The 15,329-nt window shown below is 42.5% G+C and overlaps 7 protein-coding genes across 7 annotated transcripts; 4 read left to right on the forward strand and 3 right to left on the reverse strand.

Annotated features, from left to right (window-relative positions):
* Positions 1 to 84: 84 nt before the first annotated feature.
* Positions 85 to 535, reverse strand: EAE98_010740 (uncharacterized protein; the record flags this gene model as incomplete). The annotated part of the gene is made up of 2 exons (XM_038958362.1): positions 85 to 378; positions 443 to 535. 2 exons carry the CDS (start codon positions 533 to 535, stop codon positions 85 to 87), a joined length of 387 nt encoding a protein of 128 aa, XP_038805187.1.
* Positions 536 to 2,280: 1,745 nt separating this feature from the next.
* Positions 2,281 to 6,047, forward strand: EAE98_010741 (uncharacterized protein; the record flags this gene model as incomplete). The annotated part of the gene is made up of 9 exons (XM_038958363.1): positions 2,281 to 2,551; positions 2,603 to 3,142; positions 3,199 to 3,469; positions 3,528 to 3,768; positions 3,819 to 4,216; positions 4,270 to 4,618; positions 4,671 to 5,290; positions 5,358 to 5,675; positions 5,747 to 6,047. 9 exons carry the CDS (start codon positions 2,281 to 2,283, stop codon positions 6,045 to 6,047), a joined length of 3,309 nt encoding a protein of 1,102 aa, XP_038805188.1.
* Positions 6,048 to 6,899: 852 nt separating this feature from the next.
* On the reverse strand, positions 6,900 to 7,682 carry EAE98_010742 (uncharacterized protein; the record flags this gene model as incomplete). The annotated part of the gene is made up of 3 exons (XM_038958364.1): positions 6,900 to 7,242; positions 7,272 to 7,376; positions 7,441 to 7,682. The coding sequence occupies 3 exons, from the start codon at positions 7,680 to 7,682 to the stop codon at positions 6,900 to 6,902; spliced, it is 690 nt and encodes a 229-aa protein (XP_038805189.1).
* Positions 7,683 to 8,461: 779 nt separating this feature from the next.
* On the forward strand, positions 8,462 to 8,979 carry EAE98_010743 (uncharacterized protein; the record flags this gene model as incomplete). Its single annotated transcript, XM_038958365.1, has 2 exons — positions 8,462 to 8,539; positions 8,596 to 8,979. 2 exons carry the CDS (start codon positions 8,462 to 8,464, stop codon positions 8,977 to 8,979), a joined length of 462 nt encoding a protein of 153 aa, XP_038805190.1.
* A 1,093-nt stretch (positions 8,980 to 10,072) lies between these two features.
* Positions 10,073 to 11,965, reverse strand: EAE98_010744 (uncharacterized protein). The gene is made up of 4 exons (XM_038958366.1): positions 11,560 to 11,965; positions 11,089 to 11,434; positions 10,489 to 11,030; positions 10,073 to 10,436 (listed from the first exon to the last, which is right to left on the reverse strand). Exons 1-4 carry the CDS (start codon positions 11,747 to 11,749, stop codon positions 10,279 to 10,281), a joined length of 1,236 nt encoding a protein of 411 aa, XP_038805191.1. The 5' UTR covers positions 11,750 to 11,965; the 3' UTR covers positions 10,073 to 10,278.
* Positions 11,966 to 12,288: 323 nt separating this feature from the next.
* EAE98_010745 (uncharacterized protein) lies at positions 12,289 to 13,438 on the forward strand (the record flags this gene model as incomplete). Its single annotated transcript, XM_038958367.1, has 3 exons — positions 12,289 to 12,338; positions 12,556 to 12,720; positions 12,778 to 13,438. 3 exons carry the CDS (start codon positions 12,289 to 12,291, stop codon positions 12,839 to 12,841), a joined length of 279 nt encoding a protein of 92 aa, XP_038805192.1. The 3' UTR covers positions 12,842 to 13,438.
* A 295-nt stretch (positions 13,439 to 13,733) lies between these two features.
* On the forward strand, positions 13,734 to 15,035 carry EAE98_010746 (uncharacterized protein; the record flags this gene model as incomplete). Its single annotated transcript, XM_038958368.1, has 3 exons — positions 13,734 to 13,902; positions 13,961 to 14,041; positions 14,356 to 15,035. The coding sequence occupies 3 exons, from the start codon at positions 13,734 to 13,736 to the stop codon at positions 15,033 to 15,035; spliced, it is 930 nt and encodes a 309-aa protein (XP_038805193.1).
* Between the last annotated feature and the right edge of the window lie 294 nt (positions 15,036 to 15,329).

Below are 15,329 nucleotides of genomic sequence, written 5' to 3' on the forward strand. Positions count from 1 at the left end.
AGAATGAGGAACTTCCTCTGTGTTCTTATTGTGTTTGGTTTGGTAGTTCAATAGAAATGCAAATCAATTCTATCCCTAAACCTATCATCCGCAAATACAACTCACCAACAACCCTAAAAACACCAACCAAGGAAAAATCGTAAACACCACAACATCAGTCTTCACCAATTCTTCCTTTCCCTCAAAGATAAACATTCCCCACACAATACAAAAAGCAAAAGGAACGATAAAATCATGAAATTTCTCATGAAAGCCTCGTTTATAAAGCCGGAAAAGTAAAATGATGGGAAGGAGGAGTATGCTTGCGTTGATGAGATTCGTTATGAAGGGGTTTTGGGGACAAGTGAGGAAGTTCGATTTGAAGAGGAGTGGTTGGGGCTGGGAGAGAGGTTAGTGGGTGTTTGGATGGGAGATGGGAGAGGAAGAGGAAAGAGGAACTTGCGAGGAATTGGGGGTAGAAGCGATGGATGTTGCGGTGGCTGGATATGAGGAGGGAGAAGAAGGTGGTGAAGAATTCGAGGGGTAGGGAGGGCATGAGGGAGTTGGTGAGTGTGATTGGCTGATGGGGTGTGTGAGGTGAAAGAGTGAGTGTATGATAGGTGGATGGGGGTAAGAGGTGACTTGGATGAAATCGTAGAGAGTGAGAGTGTCAGACAGGTTGGGGAAATGATATTGAATGGCTGAATGCTGGTCTGGTGGTCATCGATGATGGGACATATTCTCAGCAGTCCACTGGGTTATATATATATATATGTGTTTGAGAATATTAACTTGGTAGAAGGATTTCTGCAATAACACCACAACCGCTGTGGTCATACACAGCTCATGCCTTTTTACTGAAAAGGTATATTTGACGAAAGAAAAAACGACCAGAACGATAGTCCAAGTAAAGCGGTGTCATGACTTGCATTGTAAGGATATTCATCCTTTATTGATGTGTATGAATGGTACCTCTTGGACAATTTAAACTGAGTAAGTATTAGATACCTAGCTGTAGCATACGTAAAGTTTTTGATAGGTTTGTTCCTGTTGTTGCTTTTTGTATCATACGACATGTAGAATTGTCATGCAGTAGCACATGTATTCTAGTTGGGGAACTCTTTCTACCCCAGATTTAGCTGACAACATGAAGTAAAACGAATACATATTGCATCAAACTAACGTTCCAACTTACGAAAATATTCGCTTGGATCTTCCCCAGGCTTCTGCAGGAGTAACAAACGCCGAGGTTGCACGGATTTCCAGATGCGGAAGGTACAGCAAACAAATTACACTTCCCAACAATACTCAGCAAGATTTGAAAATTCAAGGTCTAGGGAGACCTCGAAATCCTTCAAAAAAAAATGTATGAGGTATTTCATGATAGAAGGAAGAATGAGTTTTTCTTATGTACAGTAAAATGAAGTTTTGCACGTTTTGATAATGGGATGTTCAATTAGGACTGGGGGCTTACTTCGGTTAAAATCATTGGTCGGGGAATCTTCCAGGGGATCTTTTTCTTTTCTTCTATGAGGCATTTTCCAACATCCAATGCATATTCCAACAACCGCCAAAAAATTTCATCGATAACTCAAAACTCAAAGGGAAATGAAATTGCGAATTTTAGTAAAGAAGTGGAGTGGCTGAGTCGTTCGCTGAGGTTTGGGAAACTGGGAACTTTACATTAGCAAGTGCAAATTGTAATATTCATAATGTAATGCGACAAACAGCGGGATGTTTGGGAATTCCAATCAGCTTCTGTGCCAGTTCTTCGGTCTCCATACTTCAATGAATCATATGAGTATCAGCCGCTTGTTTGTTGCCTGTGAAAGTATTCAGTTTGTTGTTCTGTGGGGAGTTAGTATGAGCGATTTATCGTGATGTAGTTTATCCATGACGCACAGCAAGATTCTATCAAAAGGCGGGATGCAAATGTGATAGGGGATAATTCCTATTCTGGATGAATTCACTACTTACGTCTAATTTCGAGTATCTTTCTAGCTTAGCTGTCCACGGGTCTGTCAGCTCTTTCGAGGTGAAAATATAGGGTGGGATGAGATGAGACGAAATGGGTTCTTTACGTTTTTCAAATATGCATATATTGATCCCTTCGACTGATATGTAAGAATGTAAATTCATAAATTTCTTAACTTCTTAGATATCGAGAGAGGTTATCCTATTGTATGCGCTCAGCATCACTCAATCAAGTCACCTTCCTCATTCTCAGCTTCTCATCGATTATCCGCGCATCAAACGATTTCTAGCACATACAACCCCTTAAGTGGTGGTTACTTGACGAAGATGTTAGAAGATGGAGAAAAAGAGCAATTCCATCGCCGTATCCATTACGCTGATGTGGAATCTGGAGTCAAAGTCTCATCACCTCTAGAGCGCAGCAATTCTAGAGTCTCTACCGATCATGATAGTTTAAGTATTCGACCTCATAGGCGTTCATCAATTGAGTTATCATCGGCACTTCCTATCCAATACAGAACGGTCTCATTCCAAATCTCAGGATCCCAAGAAAAGAATGCAGCGGAAGTACAACTCGCTAAAAAGTCGGCAGCGAAGGGTTTGTGTTATCATGCTTGAGTTTATATCACGATACTGACATTTCTTTAAGCACTTGCTGATCTGGATTGGCATTTAATTACACCAGACGAAGTTCTTAAGCGCCTATCAACATCCACATCCCAAGGTTTGTCGAAAGAACAAGTAAACCGAAGACTATCGCAATATGGAAAGAATGCACCATCACATCCTCCAAATCATCTCTTTCAAACTTGGTTCGGTTACTTCTTCAAAGGCTTTGGATCCATTCTCCTAGTCGGCGCTATTCTCGTTTTCGTCTCCTGGAAACCTCTCGGAGACCCGCCCTCACAAGCAAACCTAGCACTAGCTATCGTTCTCTTGGCCGTCTTTTTCATACAAGCCGCCTTTAATGCTTGGCAAGATTGGTCTTCATCCAGAGTCATGGCTTCAATTACTACTATGTTGCCTGATAATTGTTTGTTATTAAGAGATGGAGCCCGTGTCACTGTCATTGCTAGCGATATTGTTCCTGGAGATGTTCTTTATATAAAAGCTGGTAATAAGCTTCCTGCTGATGTACGATTCATTGAAATGTCTTCGGATGCAAAGTTTGATCGTTCCATTCTGACTGGTATTTTCCCCAAATATTTCCACGCTTCCTGATATGATACTGATTGAATAATTCAGGCGAGTCACTTCCGCTTTCTGGAATGGTTGACAATACAGATGAAAATTACTTGGAGACAAAGTGTATCGGCCTTCAAGGAACTCATTGCATTTCTGGAAGTGGCATTGGCATCGTCGTTGCTACCGGTGACACAACAGTCTTTGGAAGGATTGCTCAACTTACCAACACTCCGAAGACTGGTATGACTACTCTTGAGCGGGAAGTCTTTAACTTTGTCCTTGTGATTGTTGCTTTTATGGTAACCATGATTGTTCTTGTTATCATTATATGGTACGTCTATCACATAAGTCTTGGTACTTGCGGATTCCAAATGCTGATCTGTATATAGGGCAGCATACTTGAGAAAATCATACCCTGATTGGATCAACGTACCAACTCTGATTGTTGATTGCGTTTCTGTCGCCATTGCATTCATTCCTGAGGGTCTCCCTATTGCTTTAACGGCATCACTTACGATAACAGCGAATCTAATGCGTAAGAACAAAATTCTTTGCAAGTCATTGAAGACGGTGGAAACTCTAGGAGCGGTCAGTGTCATCTGTTCAGACAAGACAGGTACTTTGACAAAGGCATGCCCGTTTCTCTGACCCTAATCACCACAGAAGCTAATTCTGTTCAGAACAAAATGTTTGTTACAGAATGCTGTATGGGAACACATAGTATGACTCCACAATCGGCCAAAGATGAGATGACTTCAAGTGGTCGAAACAATACTGCGATCTCTCAAATGAGGTTAATTGCTGGACTTTGCAACTCTGGAGAGTTTGACGCCAGTACAATGCACCTACCACTTTCCGATAGAAAGATCAACGGTGATGCTACTGATCAAGCTGTATTACGATTTTCCGAGTCGCTCGGTCCTGTCTCTGAACTCCGAAACATGTGGCGGAAAACTTTTGAACTGGCTTTCAATAGCAAAAATAAGTTCATGGTACGAACATTAGCACTCACCGAGCCCGAAGGCCGTTCTTATGCTCTTCCTAGCGAAGAAGCGACAAGTTTTGCCTCGGATGATACGTAAGATGCCACCATCCAATGAAAGATCATGACTAACTTTTTGTTTACCACAGTCTACTGACCATCAAAGGTGCACCGGACATCTTGATTGGTAGATGTTCAATGTACACCACTATCGACGGTAATTCGAAAGCTCTCGACGACGATGTACGTAGAAAGATTGACGAAATCAAGAATGGCTGGTCGGCAGAAGGCAGACGTGTCATTTTACTAGCACGAAAGATTGTCAAGAAAGACGAGTTGAAAACAACTCCGGATTCAAGTCGCTTTGAAAAGGAGATATCATCCCATGCACGATCTGGTCTTACATTGGTGGGCATCCTCGGTATTGTGGATCCTCCCCGCGATGAAATACCTTCCGTCGTATCTACATTGAGACGAGCTGGAATCCGATTTTTTATGGTAGGAAACTCATATTCATCTCATTCCATGAAACATACTGACATAGTGATAGGTAACTGGAGATTTTGCTTTGACTGCTCAAGCAATTGCTACAGAATGCGGAATCATCACCAATTCCCCAAACATGGTAAAAGATGTGAATTCCCTATCACGAAATAAAATCGTTTCCGAATCAGCTTCTCAGTCCGAAAATGAAAGCAAAGACCATGCAATCACTCCGCAGATAAGTTCTATTGTTCTAAGCGGACCAGAAATAATCACTCTCAATGACAGTCAATGGGATCAACTATGCAAATACGACGAAATCGTTTTCGCCCGCACAACACCTGAACAAAAGCTACGAATCGTCCGCGAATTTCAAAAACGTGATGAGATTGTTGCAATGACTGGTGACGGCGTTAATGATGCTCCTTCTCTCAAAGCTGCTGATATTGGGATCGCACTTGGAAGCGGCTCGGATATAGCGATTGAAGCTGCAGATATGGTTCTTCTCGAGTCATTTAGTGCTGTTGTTGAGGCAGTCCAATATGGAAGAGTGGTCTTTGACAATTTGAAAAAGACGATCGCATATCTATTGCCCGCGGGATCATTTTCGGAGTTTTGGCCAGTCATGACAAATGTGGCGTTTGGGTTGCCGCAAATATTGTCTTCGTTTCTGATGATTATTATCTGGTATGTATCTTCCTTTCATTACAGCCCATATTCTACTCGTTAGTATCAACTAACAATTCACAAAAAGTTGTTTCACCGATTGCGCCGCGGCTACAGTCCTCGCGTACGAAGCCCCTGAAGCAGACGTTCTTCTCCGCAAACCGCGAAATACCAAAACAGACAGATTAGTCGATTGGCAACTTATTCTTCAAGCGTATGGATTTATAGGTGTGATTGAAACGGCATCTTCATTCGCAATGTCGTATTGGTATTTACAGCGGAACGGAATTCCATTCACAGATCTGTGGTTTAAATATGGAAGTTTACCAGAGGGGATCGATCAGGATTATGCGAATGCGAGATTGGCCGAGGCATCGAGTATTTATTTTGTTAATTTGGTGGTTATGTAGGTTTTTTCTCCTTTCATCCATTTTTTTCATTCCCTATTTTCCATATCATGTACTAACATCCTCTCAGGCAATGGTTCAACCTCATGGCTCTGCGCACCCGTCGTCTCAGTATCTTCCAGCATCCTCCGGCTTTCAACAAAGAAACGCAAAATCTGTATATTTTCCCTGCGATTCTGTTCGCATTGGTAATGGCGATTTTCTGGCTCTATATCCCGCAGTTGCAAAGTGTGCTGGGAACGAGTAGTGTTCCGGTGGAACATTTCTTTTTACCAGCGGCGTTTGGAGTGGGCATTTTGATGCTGGATGAGGGGAGGAAGTGGGGGGTTAGGAAATGGCCGGAGAGTTGGATAGGGAGATTGGCTTGGTGATGAGTGGGGTGCTATGGATGGTAGATTTTGGTAATGGGCGGGGATGAGATAATAGTAATTGAAAAGATAGTCTGTCTGTCTTGTGTTATGACGACTGTTCATTTAGTAATAGGAAATATCTGAACTCGTACTCCTCAATCCTCATCTTCGCATGTAAATTGTAATAGTACAAAATATGAGACTATAATCGGAATTAGCATGGAGTGTCTCTCCAGTAGATGAACCGACGCATTCTGCCATATATATATATATACGGCAAATTACTCTCATGCCCCTTGGATTCTATTGTAAATTTTATTCATTTTGGGCTAGATTCTATAAAAGGAGGCTAGATTCTATGAGGAGGCTAGATTCTATAGAAGGAGATTAGATTCTATAATAGAAGGATAGATTCTATATAGAATCTAGGGGGCATAAGAGTAAATCACCTTTCAATTTTAGGGTATGAGAGTAATTTGCCGTTGTGTCCGCAAATCTTCTCAAATATCCTTCAAAAAATCATACACATACCTATCCAACACACAAACCATACAATACGATAAAAACATAATAAGACAAAAACCTCGCATTTCATTTGAACAACGACTCTATGAACCTTAGTACTGATAATTATCCGCTCGAAAAGCCCGCGCATAGGCGGATTCTGTTCGATCTGTTATGCGCTAATCCAATTTAATCCAATCCGATCCAGAATATGAAAATATGTATGTATGTATGTATCCTTGGATAAACCACACACCCGAGTTTGAACTCAACTCTTGCTTCCTTCGATAAACCACACAAATTCCCTAAGCCCCATAACGCATACAAACCCTAAATTTCCCAAACTCCTAACCCCCCCCCCCCCTCTCCTCACGGCACATACCCCAAGCGTCTAGTGACCTCCGCCCACGCCCCCAACACTCCCCTTCTCACTCCCCCCATGCCACGTCTCAAAATCGGTACTCCATAAACCACACCACTCACCACACAAATCATAATTTTCTCCGAAATGACGATGAGGAATGTTAACGCGACAGGAATCATGGATAGGGCTTTTGTTGTTAATTCTGCGATTTCGGTTTTGGATAAGGTGGTGCTGAGACGGAGGAGGTAAAATGCGAGGATGATGAGGAGGAGGATGCAGGTTAGGAATTGTCTGGGGGTTTGGTGTGTTAGAGGGGGAGTGTATGATATGGTATGTGCATGTGCGTAGCTGTAGAGGAAAGAAAGAGGAATACTTACACATCCCGCAATTCCCTGTATCTACGATTACTCTCTGCATTACGCGAACCCCAACGTCTTACGTGCAGATATTGGAAAAAGAAGAGAGTCCAGAGGAATAGTATTCTGTGATGTGTTTTGTTAGCTATATATATATATCTGAATATTAAACGAGGAATGGAAGACCCACGCCAAGATAAAACACCCACGAGATGTTTCATGCAGAGTGAGGATATCAAATTGCGGAGCCGAGGGACCGGAGATGGAGAGAGCGTAGATGAAGGAGAGGGTTGCGAGGGGTTTGCAAGTACGGAGGTGAAGCATGAAGAAGAGGGGCTTGGTAAGGGTGTGGGCGAGATGGCGGGGTTGTTGTCGGGGTGTGGGAGGAGGATGGTGGAGGGGAAGGATTTCGTGGAGGCCAAGGGAGGTCATGGCTGTTTGGGGACTGGTTAGTTGGGTTGATGAGGTGAGAAGGGTTGTGTGTTTGGATACCAGTGTTTTTGACCTTTGAATAGCTTGGCTATCTTATGTTTGGCGGGCGAAGAGTGGTGGTTGAGGCTCAACGGTTTATTCGAAGGGACAGTGAGAGATAGAGAACAAAGTTCTAGTAGAATGAAGTTCAAGTAGAATGCAGTTCCAGTAAAATAATTTTTTTTTAGATGACGTTTTGGTCGAACTCGGCAGAACACCCAGCCTTTCGTCTCCAAAATTCAGGCTCGCATAAACTATCTCGCAACTCCTTTGCCCGCAGGTACGAAACATAAAGCAAGAAGATATATCCGGTACAGAGATAAAAACTGCATGTATCTTAAATCCAGTGTCGAAAGAAACGGCAACAATATGTAAGGGAGCGGCAAAATCGACTTATATGCTCCGGAGTCCTGGGAAACCGGGCAAGCACTCTCGAGCTTGGAATAATAATAATAATTGCAATGACTGTAAGAGTAGCACTGCAGAGGTCATAGCGAGGTGCTACAAAAGCAAGGCAGAATCCTCGTGAACCTATAAGTAGACTCGCGAGCCAATGATCTCGTTTACACAGCCTGAGAGGTATAATGCGTGAATATATATCTGACAGTTTCGCTCTTCTTATCTGGTGTGATTTTCAAATAAGGGAGGCATATAGTTTCCGAGAAACTTTTCCTTCGATTGCAAGTGAAAAGATCTTCGAAACCGTCTGGTTTCTTTGCGCAAAGATATCTTTTGCTGTCATGAAATTTTCCGATTTTTTCATCGCGACAGGGTCGCTGATTGTTAGCACTCGCTGTATCAGAAGTCAATATCAAGAAGTGAGTTCACAGTACTCTTGTAGACTGCGAAAACCCAAAGCTAAAACTTCCGGTAGTGCTTCGATATATCGAGCCTTTCTCTCCTCCTCAAAAACGACACAATACCCGAGATTCCATCCTCCAGCCTCGGCCCAACATCAGAGCTTACAACTGCCATTTTTGTCTGCACATCAATTGGACTGATAGCATGGATTCACGATATTGGGAAACATGAGAAACTGCACTCTCCAATGGTCATTCTTGCCTTCGGTTCATCGGTTTTTCTCTGGATCGAGTTTGCGGCTCCGGTGGAGATTTATCTTTTTGTTATATTCCCCTGGATCTTGTTAGTGGGGCTATTGATTAGCAGAATACATGATGCGGTTTGGAGGAAGAAAGGCTTGCCGGCATCGGAAGAGAAAAGGGGCAGTGGTTGTATGTTTGATTACCTAGTATACTGAAGGCTTGCGGTTTTGTGGAAAGTTGTCGGTGTAGAATGGTGGCGGATTCATGCCATCATGCCAGGGCAAAAAGTGGAACTGGCGCGATTTTTCTTATTTCTCACGTCTAGTTCTTCAAAGAAAACTTTGGCGGTAATGAAGACTTTCGTCCACTGGCATTTTTTTGGGAAAAAGGAGAAAGTTTCTATCACATTTCATTTGTTTTATATAGGAGGGAAACTCCAGTCCAATGGGACATACTATTTAGGGACAGGAGATTTTTCCATGTTCCATTTCTTCTTCATCATCATCTTATATAACCCTTTCTTTTCAATTAAGGTTGAGTTGTTTGGTCTGTTACTTTTCTTTTCTGGGTTGAAACAATGTAACTATCGGGACAAGAGTCTACCTAGGTAGTTTTTCGTTACTACCTTAACGAAGCTCATCATGTGCGCGGGGAGAATTGATGGCGCAAAATACTCTAGCACAATACGAGTGAAGGGATTAAGACATAAATTATGCGGCCCGTCAAAGATTTGCCTCCCGGAATTGATTTCCAAAAGGCGAGCCAGTATATTGGATCCGCCTTGAGACCATTCAACATACGATCTCCATTTGAATATCATGTTGAATTGAAGAAACACAAAAGGCTTGAAAGGCCATGCTCACGTGCAAGCCGACCAACAATCCGAACTATCGGATATCTTGCATAAAGAGCCTCATTAATCCGCCTTGCGGGCGTTTGTGGTAGTACAACGACAGCTGCTCCCCTTATTTGTGTTTCTGGTGTGGCTTGATTCCAGCACTCGTGATGGAGTAAATTTTAATATGCCAATTTGTATGAGCTGCGGCTATTCAGTTCTTAATAAAAGCAATCCATTCATTCCGCTAGCTTGACAATGAATGCCTAAAAAGCACTTGGCAGATTAGTTTGCCCGCTCGTTTGCTGGCGATACTGCAGATTTTTCTCGCTGGTTATTGACACCTCGGTAATGATTGTTAAGTATTCATTGATACCATCGAAACTATAGATGAAATTGACAAATATCACCATGAAGAAATGAAAGAGAGTGTACTCAACTTCAACAAATTCCTCGAAAGCATACACTGGTATGAGCTAAAGATATACTGAGCTGGATTTCATATCGATCCACAATGTCAATACGTAGATGTATCTTTCGGAATCAATGATTCCCGTTATGGTAGCACATGATAATATTTTATTTTACATTCTGCTTCCACTGCTTTGTTGCTTCGCCATATTGTTACACCAATCTACAATCCCAATACAGTCACCAGTTTCGAAACTTTGCAGTCAAATCAATTCTCAAATACCTTCGTCTCAAATTTGACATTGGCGGATTGAAGGCGATTGATGTATTTCTCACCCAGCATAGATGGAGTATAGATACCACCTGACAGTTTGTGATCATCTCGAAGTAATGAAATTGCACCCTGGGCAATCAATAAACCAGTCACTGCATCATATTAGTTACCCGAAAACATCCCAGGCTATGTTATTTCACTTACATCCATAGATTGAACCTTCATAATATTCCCGACAGAAGATTCTCGGAGGATTTGCTTGATCATTGTCCGGTTTAGCAATAGCTCGGAACTCGACTCGATCAGACTTGGTTTCCTCTTTTGTGGCTCCGTCTCCTGGTTGATAAACATATTTCCTGGCCGTATGTCTGAAAAATGGGATTGACAAGAATAGACCACCAAGAATGAGACCAAAGTGTATCGCTATGCCAGTGAGATAGTTTCTTGCTTTCATGTATTCCTCGACCTTGAAATTAGGACCATAGAATTGCTGCTCGCTAGATAACCCCCAACTTCGATGAATGATAGCTAAATCAGTTGACCCTGCAAGAGAAGTGGTAAGAATTCCTAAGTCCGGTACTACTTTGATTCCGGTAAGTTTGGTGATGAGAGATGTAGATGGGCGAACTTTTGGTCCAGGTATTGGAGATAGAGCGTATGGAGTAAATGCATCTTTGAGTTGCTTAAGGTTGAATACTTCCAGGAGTGTGAAAACTGTTTCTAAGGTTCCTCCGGAAGGTTTGGCTCTAAAAGATATTAGTCCATTGGTTATCCAGATATTCCAATTTAAGTGCTATAGCTTACTTCATCTCGTGTAAAGATACGATAACTTCACCAGTAGGTGCAGATAGTCTTTCCCGAACAGCATCAACAGCACATCGAGTAATCAAATCAGGTAGACCGGATTCAATACCACATTGAGGAATGAGAACAGCGCCACTAGCTTTAGCGCTGCTTTCATATTTCTTGATCATCTTAGCTACCCATGGTACTTCTCCTGTGACATCGAAATAATGTGTACCATTTTCGGCACATGCTTTGAAGCAATGTTCGCCGTGAAGAGCATAAGGGCCAACTGTTGCCAGGATGACCTTTGTCTTTTTAGCCAATGCACTTAGCTCTGCATCATCTAAGTTACAGATTTCAATGGCTATAATGAGTGAGGTGTTAGTTAAAAACGAGGATGATAATACCTATGGAATACCAATCATGTATCGCACGTGATATCAAAGGGGTACACAAACTGTTGGAATTGTAATTAAGAATCTTACACACCTGGTTGTACTCTATCCGGACTTAAAGACTTGCATTCAGCTGCAACAGCCTCTAACTTGCTGGCAGAACGACCTGCTAAAGCCCAACGAAGATCTGTAGGTAGATGTGTGGCAACATGTTCCGCTGTAAGTTTTCCTGTGTATCCTGTGGCTCCGAAGATGACCAATTCGTACTCTCTATCTGAAGACATTGTTTTTGTATATAAATGTAGAACGCAAGAGAATTGTGAAATATCACTTGATTATATGTAATTTAATGGACAAGTACGATGTTTTACTATCACATCAACATCCTGTTTCCAGATCAATATTCTTGCCGAGGTTTAACCAGGCTTTGTTCTTTCAATTCTTCGATTTGAAACTTAAAGAGAGCATATCGATCAATTCGTAGTAGGGAACGCTCATGATGAGTACAACGGAAGATGTTATAGACAGTATATATAAATGTGCCAACATATCATATTAAATCTCACTCTTTGTATACCTATGCTCCATTGTGATTTATAAAGAAGATTTCATATATAACACAATAATAAGATTTTACAGAATCTGAAAATGTGATTGTATGTCATGTGACGAACATCATTCTGAGACTTTCCATTGGGGACTAGCGTAATGGGGCTATTAACCGAATCCCACGACGAATTTGACCAAAATAATTCCCATCAAGTACATTGCGACAAATCTTCAATTTCCTCATCACCGTTCATCAACGCAAAATACCGCCAAGATGACAAAGAGAACCAAGAAGGTCGGAGTCACCGGTAAATACGGTACCAGGTATGCGATTATTCCAGCTCTACAAACTCTACACACCCAAATATCATTAGAAGGAAGAATCTGCGGCTTTTCAACACGTTGTTGAGTTGTGATGGGAATCGAGGAATTTTCAACAACGGAGGAGGATCAACAAATCAATACTTGCAGCAGATGGAATCAAAATAGAAAACCAAACGAATCAACAAACAACTGGCTAATTGCTTTTTTCCCCAAATAGATACGGTGCATCCCTCAGAAAGCAAGTCAAGAAGATGGAAATCACTCAACACGCAAGATACGTCTGCACCTTCTGTGGAAAGACCACCGTCAAGAGACACTCCGTTGGTATCTGGGATTGCAAATCATGCAAGAAGACCGTTGCTGGAGGAGCTTACACCGTCACGTATGAGCCCACGATTCGAATTAAGTTATTCCAATTTACTAACATATTCGACAACAGAACCCCTGCCGCCGCTGCTATGAGATCGACTCTCCGCAGATTGAGAGAAATCGCTGAGGTTTAAATGGCTTGGGATGGATGTTTGTTTCTACGGGTTATTTTTTCTGCGGCACGGGATAGGTCTCACTTATGATATACAAGGGAAAAGCATCGCGCTGCATGATCGATGCCGATATTCGATGAGACCGGATAAAGAAAAATGAAATCATACCCTGCCTCAACTTATGGTCCACATACAACGATTGCGAATTTGGTGTGAATATGTGAAATTGGGTTCCAGAAGGATTAATCAAGATGTCGATCAACAATGGTCATTAAGCGCCGGAGGAACTTCCAAGATGCTTTGGTTACACGTCAAAGTAAAGACGTCAAATGCTCAATACGATTTCGATCAAGCCCACCTTTTCATGATCGAGTTGACAATCTCCATCTAACCTTATTTTCGGAACCTTCTGTGGCTGTTCTATTTGTTTTGATCATAATGCTATCCAAATAATTTGCTTCGGCAAGCGCTAAAGCATAATAAATTGATACTGTGGTAGGTCGACTTGTAGATCAAATATTGGCCGTATTTGTTTATGACGTTGGTCTTAATTCCATCGTTCTATTACAATCCCACAAAACACCATGGCCGTGTTTAAATGTGGCTAGAGCCTCAACATTGACCATCGCAAATGTCTAATGTCATGTTTATAGGGGCATCAAGGTTTAGTCCATGGTCACCATGCATAATGATGGTTTACACACATGTCTTTTACCTTCATTAATTGTATTGATGTCTGCTTTATTAAATATGAATGCTCCCAGTAGTCCGTTCTCAGTATCTTCCTCGTGAGAATTACTTATTTGTTTTACTTGTGATTATCAAGAAAATTTGGAAACTTCGTCCTATCATTTCACTTTGACATCTTGAAGCTCTTATATTATGGGTAGACGCGAGCGTGAAGCCGAATGTGATGCCAGAAGCAGAAGCAGTAGTAGAAGGGATTACGAACGTCCCCCTCCTTCATATCGTAACGACAGGGATACTGAATGCCAGAAGTAGAAGTATTACTACTGCGCGTGTGACGAGTAAGAGGGAAAAGAGGCCACCGATCTCTATGGATAGATATGGTGCTAATGGGGGTAAGTCGGTGCAGGTGCTGGGTACTAAAACTTGATGTAACAATGCTGATAATAACAGGATTTCCCAGGAGCTGGAGCCGCAGCAGCAGGGATGGAAGTATACGTGCGCCGTCGGAGGCATCTGTCGCAACTGCTCGCCGTGCGTTTTTCTCGAGATGAAGAATTGTTGTGGATGCTGGCAATGATAAAAATAGCTTCAAAGCCTAGGGCCCGCAAAAGGGATACTGACTCGCAAGCATTTGATACAAGGTCGTGTACTTCTGGGCAATATGCGTTTGCCCACATCTCAATGCACTAGTCAGAAGTCCAGTATTGACATGAAAGTAGATCGGGAAATTATGGTGCCAGAAGAAGGGAGAGGAAGTTTATATAAGAAGGACTGGAAGGATGGAAGATCTGTATCTACAGAGAAAATCTAGAGATAGCGTTCCCGGATCTAAAAAAAACCCGCAGATCCACACACGAAATGGCAAAGCTATCGAGGCAGAGCGAGCTTGAACCTCCACCCCCGAGATCCCGCCCGAGAGAGAGAGAGAGAGAGAGAGAGAGAGGGAGAGAGAGTTGCAAAGTGGAATGAGGATGTAAAACGCAATACTGAAGAAGGCATATTGGATGGTGATCCCAAAACCGGGCTAAGATCAGTCAATGGAGAAGATCATTACAGAGAAGGTTCGAATGTACCATCACACGACGAGTACCAACAAAGCCACCATTCTGAACGCCCTTCTCAGACTTCCAGGCCATCGTACATTCCTCCTCCTCCTGAATTATATGCTTCTGCCTTTCATCCCTCTGGCAATCGGTCACCATTCCACGATCTTGCTCTCCAAGCATATTGTAACAACTATGCTCCCTCTAGCAATCGGACACATATATCACATAGTCGTGATAGCTATGCTCCCTCTGAGACTCCGTCACAAAAACCGCGCAATCTTCCCCCACCGCATCGTCGTGGCACTTATGTTGGTGGACACCATAACGTTGGCGGGAACCATAATATTGGAGCTGTGGACCTTAGGCAAATGCAAGTGAATGTGACGAATATCGAGCCCCCTGATATGAGTTTAATCAATGGATCGAGTAGGAGAGAAAGAAGGAAAAAGAGAACACGAATTGAGATTGAGCAGGGGTAGATCGAGGAGGGACGACAGTGAAAGTGACAGTGACTAGTAGGGTTTAGACGGGCTGAAGTGAGGGGGAAGCACGAGTTGAAATCTGGAAGTGAAAACCGCGGAGGAAGAATTGGAAATTGGAAACTAAATACAGTATTACATCTATAAGGCTCAGGAAATCACCGTGGAAATATCTCCACATGGTGGAGGTTTAGGCTAGAGCTTGCGGAGTTCTTGGTAGCGGGCGCTGCGGGTTGGGTCTGTTTTGTCTTTGGTAAGGCTTCTCGGTTTGTAGATTTGCTTTAGAGAATCGGA

The sequence above is a fragment of the Botrytis deweyae genome, assembly GCF_014898535.1.
Source record: "Botrytis deweyae strain B1 chromosome Unknown BDEW_040, whole genome shotgun sequence".
NCBI classification, from domain to species: domain Eukaryota; kingdom Fungi; phylum Ascomycota; class Leotiomycetes; order Helotiales; family Sclerotiniaceae; genus Botrytis; species Botrytis deweyae.

Coding starts and splice junctions, on each gene's coding strand:
- EAE98_010744 (XM_038958366.1), bottom strand. CDS start 11,749: ATGTCTTCAGATAGAGAGTACGAATTGGTCATCTTCGGAGCCACAGGA. Junction 11,435..11,559: donor TCCGGATAGAGTACAACCAG/GTGTGTAAGATT, acceptor CACTCATTATAG/CCATTGAAATCTGTAACTTA. Junction 10,437..10,488: donor TGAAGGTTCAATCTATGGAT/GTAAGTGAAATA, acceptor AATATGATGCAG/TGACTGGTTTATTGATTGCC.